General features: G+C 43.3%; 1 protein-coding gene across 1 annotated transcript; it reads right to left on the reverse strand.

The window, feature by feature from the left end:
• Positions 1-926: 926 nt before the first annotated feature.
• Positions 927-2,060, reverse strand: LOC106813825. Its single transcript, XM_014818055.1, has 3 exons — positions 1,942-2,060; positions 1,456-1,684; positions 927-1,256 (listed from the first exon to the last, which is right to left on the reverse strand). Exons 1-3 carry the CDS (start codon positions 2,058-2,060, stop codon positions 927-929), a joined length of 678 nt encoding a protein of 225 aa, XP_014673541.1.
• Positions 2,061-10,688: the final 8,628 nt, after the last annotated feature.

The raw sequence follows: 10,688 nt of genomic DNA on the forward strand, positions 1-10,688 counted from the left end.
CTATCGGACCTTCGGTCTATAGGGCTGTAACCGCTGTTATGTATTGACGAAGAGTGATGTAACTCATAATGGTCTTTTATTGCTGGAGCTGGTACATGTTCTGCTTAGCACGCACACAAACTGGCGAACAAGAGAGCGCGATATCAATCCGTGTTGACCTAACAATAAGGTACTAGATTATATAATGTGCATGCGCATAGTAAGTAGTCCATACTATTACATCCCCCTTATCAAAGAAACGTTTAACAAAAAATAGCATGAATTAACATAATTGAATAATTGAAGTATTGGAATCATTGAAAATCCTTTCTCCTAATTCTTATACTTTGTTTATCCTTTATCAAAATCAAGAATACTGTACTGTTACTCATAATGAAATAAGGATTATCACTGCTTGTGACGCAATACAGTCAAGTCATGTACTGTCTATAATATACAATAAAATTAATGTCAATACTGTTCCATCCATTATCACCCGTCATAATTACTCGTATCGCGGAGGTTTCTTTACCTCTCTACTGGAACGCATTTTATATAAATTTGGTTGGGTCTGCACATGCGAATTATTAATACTATCGCGATCAGGTGGCTTCTCTTCCGTCGACGACATCATCGGCTGTGCAGCTGATGTTTGCGACTCTCCATGGACATCGTTGGTCGTGGGGCCGATCCCAGTGTTGGCGACGTCCTTGACGTGCTCGCGCGTCATCACAAGAGGGTGTGCAAACCTCACTTGCTTTTTTGCGGTCACAGGATCTGCCATCTCTCGGATGTGTACGCGATTTCTCCTGAGTGTCTTCCCATTAGGGGTTTCTATAATGTAGGACCTCGATTCGCTACACTTCGAAACAATGATGGCGGGATGCCAGCAACTAGTCTCATGATCCTGCACACTCACTGCTTGTCCAGGCATGAGAGGTGGCAGGTCATGTGCTGTAAGGTCGTGGTACATCTTCTGAACTTCTTGTCGCTGTTGCATTTTGTAGAGCTTGGATCCGGTCTGTACTAAACCGTACTAAATCCACTCTAACGTCAAGCTCGTCATTCTCTGCATTGGGAAGTCGACTTAACGTGTCTGGCAGAGTCATCTCCCTTCCGGGTCTGTACTCGATGTCCAGTTGGTAGTCCTGTAGCTTTAGCCTTATCTGCTGTAACCTTGGAGGTGCACTTCTCGGTGGCTTTTGTAGGATCATGACCAATGGCTTGGGCTCGGTCAAGACCTTGAACCTCCGTCCGTATAGATATGTGTGAAATCTCTGCACACCAAATACTATGGCCAACAGTTCTCTTTCGATGCAAGCGTAACGCTTTTCGGTGTCCGATAGTGATTTCGAAGCGTATGCTACTGGCTTTTTATCTTGTAATAAAGCTGCGCCTAGCCCCTTAAGACTAGCGTCATATTGAAGAACCGATGTTTTGTTGGTGTCAAAGTACTACAGGGTAGTCTTTTGTTACGACTTCCTTGAGTTTGTCGAAACATTGCTGATCGTGATCTTCCCACTGGAACGGCACATCCTCCTTGAGTAAGCCACGGAGCGGTGACGACTTGTCTGCCAAGTTAGCTATGAATGGCGACAGATATGTTACAAACCCAAGGAACTCTTGTAGCTCTTTCTTACCGGTTGGCGCTGGCATGGCTTGTAAGTCATTTATCTTGCCATGGTCTGGATGGACACCTTTGTCACTGTATACATTCCAAAGAATGTGATACTGTTCGTCTTAATGTCACACTTTGTAGAGTTAAACACAAGACCGTTCTCCGCTGCGACTCGCATAAGGTTGTGTAAAGTACGGTCATGTTCGTCGTCAGATTTTGCGTACACTACGACATCATCAGCAATTCCTACGGCACCATCAACTTGCTCTAGTATTTGATCCATTTGCATCTGGAATACGACTTGCGAGATCGATAAACCAAACGGTAAGCGCTGGAAACAGTACCTTCCGAATGGAGATTGGAAGGTTGTAAGCAGTTGAGACTCTGTGTCGAGTTGTACCGACCAGTATCCTGCCTTGGCATCCAGTTTTGAGAAGTCTTTAGCACCCGCGTAGTGATGCATCAGTTTCTCGATTGTGGGGATTTTGTCGTGTGGGCGTTTTAGAGCTTGGTTCAGGTGTCTTGGGTCCTAGCATATGCGCAGGCTGCCATCCTTCTTAGGTGGGTACGCTAGACTCGAGACCCAATCAGATGGTTCTGTCACCTTTCTGATGACACCGTCCTTCTCCATGAGGTCAATTTCCTTCTTGATCGCTTCCTTTAACGCTATCGGTGTTTTGCGTGGTGGATCTATGTGTGTTGGCACGTTGGGGTCTACTACAATCTTTGTCACCCCAGGCATGCAACCGATCCTGTCGAACTGGTCTGGATACAGCCGTTTCAGATCATGAATGTTACTGATGGACGGCTTCACACTGTCAGTGGTCCTGTCAGTTTCAGCTTTGATAGCACAGTGTAGTGTTACAAGTTTCAGTTGTTCACATGTTGGGAGGCCAGCGACTGCTGGTCCTTCCACGTCTACTATGTAGAACTTGCTATCCCTCCAGCCAGAGCCGTTGTAGCTACATGGAATGTTGATAATTCCATAACACCTGATCGATGATCCATTATATGCTGTTAGCCGTGTTTGACGAGCTGCGTTGGATATCGTGTTAATTGGAAATCCTCCCGGTGTGAGCATGCCGGGATACATCTGGCGAAATGTCGACAGTGGCAGTGTATTGCCCTGTGCACCAGTGTCCACCTTCAGTCGCAAATTATGCACTCCAGGGCGATTGGCCAGTTTGATGTGCAGTTTTGCGAATGCTTCATCCCTGGTTGATTTCTTTAGGCACATAGACGAGATGGTAATTCTGTCAAATGACAACCCGTCACTTTTCTGGTCTGACTGTCTGTCCAACTGTGCGTATATGGCATCAGTCTTGCTACGGTCACGGTTATTCATGGGCGTCTTGCTTCGAGCACCTCTGTAGGAATTACCTCTGCCTCTGCCTCTGAATTGTGCATGATCGTTGTCACGCGATGTTGAGTAGCCTCGTACACGTGATTTGGAGTACCCTCGGTCATGTGATTTGACCTGGGTCTAGCTCGTGACTTGCTTGACGGACACACAGTAGCCCAGTTGTTTTGCTTACCACATGCATTGCACACTGACCCATGTGCTGGGCACCGTTCTTTGGGTACTCAGGTATCTGAGTGCTAGCTATGAGCTCCATAACTCGCTCGTCTATCTCTGTCTTTGAATTGACATCGTAATGCTTGTAGTTTACATCTATTGACAAATTCATCCAGACTTTCTCCCTGTTTTTGTCTGTAGTGCATCAATTTCAGACGACTTACCCTAAAGTTCTCTGAAGGTTCCAGTTGCTCGGCAAATTTATCGAATATTTTGTCGACTTTTTTTCTTCCTCAGTCAAGGTCCACGAGTTGTATCTGCGTAGTCCCTCGTCCCCCACTTGCAATAATAAATGGTTAACTTGGTTAACAGTGTCAATGTTCTTCACCTTGAAGTATAGTTCAAGGTGTTGACGAAAGAGTTTGAGGACGTCAGCTTGGTTGGGCAATGCCCAGTCCATGTTAGGTACGCGATCACCCGGCATGTTTACTGGTTCCAACAACGTATTAGCGAATGCCGCACTGTGTCTGTAGATAACACATCACCTATCCGTCTTGTATGTGCAAGTGGTCATACAATGATGTCCGTCAACTTTTATTTCGCCAGCCACTGTATACTGTCGTGTGGCTTTCTGCTGTGCACCGCGCTGTAAACGTCACACCGCTCGCGCGCACAAATCCTGTCTATTGTCTAGACACGCATGCTGTAGACACACATGCTGTACACACACGTGCTGTTTTCTCCATGGCATCTGCAGCAGCAGCGGTATGCAGCCGGGCGAACTTTTCCTCGACGCATACACGCCTGCCCAGCAAACGTTCAGCACTAATCCTCACAGTTTCTCTTTGCTGAGGCTTTCCAAACACTGTTCCTTCGCCGCTGACACCATGTTATGTATTGACGAAGAGTGATGTAACTCATAAAGGTATTTTATTGCTGGAGCTGGTACATGTTCTGCTTAGCACGCACACAAACTGGCAAACAAGAGAGCGCGATATCAATCCGTGTTGACCTAACAATAAGGTACTAGATTATATAATGTGCATGCGCATATTAAGTAGTCCATACTATTACAGTAGCCTTAGTCCCACGGGGACCGAGGTAAACACGTCCATTCACCTCGGCGGCAACGAAGTTTGCTATATTTTGTATTACTTGTTTGCATTTACTATGTTTTATATGTTGTCTGATGGATGTTTGTACCCTACAGGAATAAGGCATTTGTTTAATTAAAATAAATGTGTTTTATTTTAATCATTGTTGTTGCTCCATTCTAGTTCTGACGTAAGTTTACACAAATCTGTTGTTGTTATCAACAACTTTGTTGTACGTATTTCTTAATCTCTTGAGGCGATTATTCACTTGCTGAATAGATTTGATGATCTCTCGCTTAGGCTAGCCAGTTTTTCGACGATGTCTTGATAGACTAATCGATTTCTCGATGTCCCCGTTAGTTGTTCCTGAATAAAGTCGGTTGTCAAGATCTCCAAAAGAGCGACATTCTCCTCGTGTGACCATAGTTCTGCTGTTTGTTTAGCCATTCATATATTTATACTAGTATATTAGTGAAAATATTGAAAAGTGTAGATCGAAACTGTTATTGTGAAATGCAGAAAGCGAAAGTCGGCACTGGCGACGTCTACCGCCGTACTAATGCCGACCCGAGTCGTGTGCTGGTGCGCATTCACACGGAAAAAAGGAACCAGCGCTCGGGTCGTTTTCGACCTGGGTCGTTTTTGCACCCACTCTGGAGCAAGGCCTATAGATAAACACAGGTTAAGACGATGATTGGTCCAATGCTTAAGCGTCACAGGCGCCATGTTGACTCCAGCAGCGAACCATGCAATGGCGCTAAAACTATGCATGCGTATACGCATGGGTGTTTTTGTTATTTATTTATTTATTTAGGTAATTATCCATGATATATATTGCGTAGCATACTTTTACTAAATATTTTGAATTCATGAATTTAGATAACTACCAAGGATATACACAAAAAGTATGACTAGCACACTTATTTACATTGCGGTCATTGTTTTGCTATGTTACTGAATAAAGGACACTATACAGTACACTAGGGCCTAATTACTACTATCACTGTGACTATCACTAATATCAGCATATAACTATTAAAGTTAAACAACTACTAACTATTGGAATATACACATTTGTAAATTTATCAGTCATACATTCTCGTAAGGTTCTACAAACTTTTCTCATACCCTAAATACAATCCGAATGAAATTAGTGAAAATCGTGCTCTTCCTCCAATGTTTCGACTGGCATTAGACATTTTTTAACACTAAGTATAGATAGAATTTGTCCTAACATGGTGTGGTAGAGAGTTTCAAGTTTTAATTGCAGTGTAAATAAAAGAGTTTTTCCCACTGCTTCCCACCCTTGGTATAAATATAGACATCTCACCTTCCAATTGTACTGAATCTGTGGACTTCAGATGTTAACATGAGAATCCTTCTGTCATATACATACATGAACGTTGTTAACCTTTAGTTGTATTACCCTGTGCTCTACTGGTACCCAATTTACAGCTTTAAACTCTCTAGCACCTATGTGTGATCTATAGTGCCTAAGTTGAGAACACATGTATATAATGGCTCTATTTTGGCATTATTTCTATGATTTATACACAGAAGATAAACACATTCTATTATTCTACATTATTCACATTATACTCGTGATTTTTTACAAATATTAAAAAGCTTTCAATACACTTAATTATTGATTTTGAAATTGAACTAGCAGGTATATTTAGAACTTTGTATTAAATAAATTATGCAAGAAGTAAGAGATATGCTTTCCTCCTACTTCGTGAACTTCTAAACTGACGATAGTAACTCGCGTTTCGCTGTCAGCCTTCTCTAGGGTTGTCAGGGACAATATCTGCGGCTTGCCCTTTACCTTCAGCTTCTCTGCCAATTCACTTTAACAGAATGAGTGGGTCGATCCACCATCAAGTAAGGCATAGGTTTCTATCCCCAATTGGGAACCTGGCGCCTTAACGACAACTGGGACAATAGGCAGTGCAGCCCTTCTCGAGCTCCCTAAAACTTTAGCCGTTAAATCTTTTAGACCATCCCTGTCATTTGGTCGCATGGATGACCTTTCAGCGACTTTTCTGATCCATGCTTCCGCAATGACATAGCTGCTACCAAATCTTTGTTTCAGTAGCTGTCAGCCCTTAGCATAGCCTTGATCTGGCTCCATAGCTAAGCAGCACTGGATGACCTTCCTGGCCTTGCCACTGCAATAGTGTAGAAGTCTCAACAGCTTAGAACCGCTGTCTATTGTGCCCTTCTCAACAGTATTATCAAAGGCACGCGTGAAGACCCAGTATTTCAGCGGGTCTCCATCAAAGGTCATCAGCTCAGTCTTCGGCAGCTGCATCATGTCCAGGATTCTCTGCTGCTGCAACCTGTCCCGGGACATCGTGCGCATGAACTCTTCATTCAGAGTTCTGCTTTCACTGGCGCCTTCCTCGACAACCATCGAGCGGTTGTCTCGCCTCTCCTCTCATTCCTCGGCATGTGGATTAAGCTTAGACATCTGGGGTGGGTTTCTCTGCATACCGGCAGCTTCAGGAGATGCGCCTGCCTCGACATTGTCAGCCCAAGAGACAGTGAATGCATGCTTCTCCTTGGTAAGTAAGGCAGACTCGGGTTCAGGGCCTCTTCGCTCAGCCAGATGAACACTCGTCAGGCCAACCGCTTTTTCAGCCAGCCTTTCCCTAGTGAGAGAAGTGGCACTGACATCAGGCACTCCTCGGTCACTAGGATGAACATTCGTCGGGTCTTCTTCACGTTCCGCATTCGCCCATGCCTCTTCTTCTGCTGCTGCCTTCGAAATTTCGGTTTCAAGGCGCAACGTTTTCCTTCTCTGCCGAAGCTGCATCTCTTCTTCTTCACGTATTCGCTGGAACCTCGCTTTTCCTGGTCTTCTCGTCTCTGCACCAGCTCTCTCTCGTCCTCATCGAGCTTCTGCTGAGCTTTCAAGATTGAGGCCTTAGCTCGGAGAATTGCCTTCTTTGCTGCTGCTGCTGCTGCCTTAGCTCTGGAACTACCCATTGATGAAGTAGTTCTTTTTTTACTGGTAACACTGCAGGCTATCTCACTAGCTGATTTGGCACTCACTCCCCGAGGACCACCAGCATGCTCGAGATAGGTCTTCACCTCCTCATGCATGAGGGAAAATTTCTTCTCTACCTCATCAAGGTAATTCTGGGACTCTTTCTTCTCCGGCTCTTCGACCAGCAATCTCACAAATTCAAAATGAGACAAGCGAAATCTATCCATGGCAATGGACAGACCGTCTGACGCTCGGTGAACCGAGAGTCTCGGTGAATCACTGTCACAGAGCAATTCCTTCAGCTCGTTCTCCCTCCGGGTGAACTCGGCCTTCGCCTTCTGCTTCAGGCGCCGCATCTTTTCAGAAATGGCACCCTCCTCCATGGCAACGTACGCATTGCCCTCTTCTGCCATGCTCCTGGTCCCTCAGCGGTCTCGGATTCGGTCCCTCACAGTTCGTCACGGTCGGCACCACGGGTGACCGCAACACTGGTCGTGGCACCACCGGTGGTGGCAACACTGGTCGTGGCAACTCTGGTCGTGGCACCACTGAGAATCTTAGCAACATGCCGAAGCATGCTGGCAGCTGGAATTGAAGCAGCAACAGCCAAAATAACAGGCATAATAACACTAACCACAACAGTATCCACCATACATTTCTGACGCTGTTTGCTGAGATACTTCACACAGTGATCGACACACACACAAAACAATTCATAGCCAAATAAATTTTGTTGCATAGGCTTAGTTGTATATAGTTAGTGTAAGTCCGGCTGCAAGCATTTTGGGGATTTTTAAGATTTATAAGTTACAGCAAAATAAATTTAGCCTACCTGCCTCTACGCGGTCTTCCATGCCGGGGTCTCGTCTTATTGCTATCTACTAGTATTGACAATAGTATATGTATTGCACTAGTATAGTGCATCAATATATAGTGCGAGCGAGATATGCGAGTGACTGATCGGCGCAGTGATCTCCTCCTTAGCAGATGACTAGTAAATAAAATACTGTTTGTACTACTTTTCCTTCCTTTTCTGCTTCTTTCTCTTATGCTGCTCTTCTAAATTAAAAATAAACTAACAAAAGATGTCTCTCTACACCGATGAAACTTATTTCTAACGATAGATAATTAGTCTAAGCAGATCGCTAACAACATGCGGATTATCGCGTAGCACAGCTGTTTGTAAACACTAGTGCGACGCACGTTGAACGGCAGCCGAGCGAACTAGGTACTGATCTGTACCAAGGAGCTGTATATTATACCATGTTATATGTAGCTCCTTGATCTGTACCAATTACGGTCATGGTTGAGTAAAGACTTAATGTAACCGCGGTGAAATATTGTGTAGCAATGCCTGAGTAGCTGTTAAAGCAATATCTTACCACGGAAAAAAAAATTGGAGTGCGATGGCTCTAATAATCAAACTATCATCGGCTGCGTCAATACTCACAATAATCTAATAATAATCATCATCGTAACCAGCTCATAAATTTCTTCTCCAATAAATAGGAAAGATTGGTATACGTCGATATTTTAATCATATCATGAACTAGTTAAAAACAAGTAGTTACATTCAATATAATAGTTACATATATTATAGATCTTTAATCTGATTTTTGACAAATTTAGCAAAAATATATAAGTGAACTTAAATATTCAATTTCACAATATATGTCATTCAGTTGCATTCTCGTATAACTCATTTGTACTTTGAAGGCTATCAGTATCATTTACAAGTTCACAGGGTATTTTATTTGTTTCGGTATCATTTTCCATTTCTACTGTGAGGCAAGACGTCGCTGCAGTAGCTAGACACCAGAATGAAATTCAAGAAAGTTTTCATTCGAATATAGACAACAAATAACTTTATTCAGTACGGTAATACATGTTTATACCATATTTAGATACACGCAAATACAAAATATATATTGTATATTATTTAATATACTTAGATTTAAGAGTTTGTCATCCCATTGCTCGCTTGACAGCGATTTTGACTCCGATCGAAAATTGGCCCGAGGATATAAGAGCTGTCCACATTTGGACATGTCGCACATTGCGAAAATGAATTGGGGACAGCTCTTATATCCTTGAACCGAAATCTCTACGATATGATACACGTAACTGCGTTTACACCATCGATTTTTGTCAGCAAATCGTCCGAGTCGTGCAAAATATAACACGTTCCATTTCTCCAACTCGGCGACTTGACTCTGACTGAAAGTGTCTCTGTATTTGAAACGTATTGACATTCCGTTTTATTGACATTCCTTGACATTCCTTAACATTCCTTCCGTGAAAACTGTAACAAACAGGAAAGTCAGGATAATAAATTACCCCGTACATGTCATGATACAATACCCTGGCAAATCAGGTTTAGTATTTAAGAAATAACTGATAACTGTTCACGTTGTGTAAACTGCTCCGTACACAGGACAGGCCTTAGCAACCTATGGCAATACACAAGCTCAAATTCTGCTTACAAATAATCACGCACTGTGCTTCACTGTAAAGCCTGACCTTGAGTGGCTTTGTATATACTATTCACGCAAGTGGCTGTAGTCTATCAACCGCAGCATTACAAGTGCTGTAATTCACCAAACTTAAACAACTATCCGTATCTTGCTAAGCGGAACTAAATGCTATATGAAATTAACCACTGCAAATGAAGACTAACGTTTATACATTGAACTCAATTCTGGCATATTGAACGTTACATATCGAACATAACATATTACATATGAATACTAACGTTTACATATTGAACCCCGTTCCTACGAATATGTATGAGTCACATACTTTACTAACCTTTTTTTCTCTATAATGAAGTGAAATAAACAAACAGAAACCCCCAGTGGAAAGGATTCCACTGGAAAGCTGGCAACGACCTCACTAGGAACAGCACAGACTCGTTCTTCTATATTCTCGCAGTCGCCACCAGGTGGCCCTATCACGTAGAGTAAAGCAACCATCCAATAATATTTCTTTCAACAAGCGAACGCTACATTGCTCCTCTAAATTAGTACCTCTGATTTACTAGGTATCTGCGCTGAGAAATTAAGGCCCTTGCCAGTCGAATGTCGAGAGGTTCCCCGATCGGGAAGTACTCCTGGTCCTCCCGCGGTATTAATAACACTAATTTATGAATCGGACGGTCATAAGAACGCAGGGGACGTATTCGTTGTATTAATTTGTAATTCCCCCTGCATTAATTTTCGGGTCGCCAATAGCCACCTTAACCTTGCGTATATGACCACCCTTAGAGGGGAATAGTTTAAGGATCTTGGCGATTGCCCAAAGGTTTCGAGGCACGTCCTCTTCTTTCAACATTACCAGATCACCAATCTGCGCTTCACGTTGTTGATACGTCCATTTCTGCCGCGATTGTAAGTTTTGGAGATACTCTTTCCTCCAGCGCGACCAAAACATGTTCGCAAGATGTTGAACCCTCCTCCAGCGTTTTCTGGAATACAGATCCTCTTTCTGGAAGTC

The sequence above is a fragment of the Priapulus caudatus genome, unplaced genomic scaffold (assembly GCF_000485595.1).
Source record: "Priapulus caudatus unplaced genomic scaffold, Priapulus_caudatus-5.0.1 Scaffold831, whole genome shotgun sequence".
NCBI classification, from domain to species: Eukaryota; Metazoa; Priapulida; class Priapulimorpha; order Priapulimorphida; family Priapulidae; genus Priapulus; species Priapulus caudatus.

What these genes read in the sequence shown, in the direction of transcription:
- LOC106813825 (XM_014818055.1), bottom strand. Translation starts at nt 2,060, where the DNA reads ATGCATCACTACGCGGGTGCTAAAGACTTCTCAAAACTGGATGCCAAG. An exon ending in TTCCAATCTCCATTCGGAAG is followed by an intron (nt 1,685 to 1,941) that starts GTACTGTTTCCA and finishes GAATGTATACAG; the next exon opens with TGACAAAGGTGTCCATCCAG. An exon ending in TCGACAAACTCAAGGAAGTC is followed by an intron (nt 1,257 to 1,455) that starts GTAACAAAAGAC and finishes TTTGGTGTGCAG; the next exon opens with AGATTTCACACATATCTATA.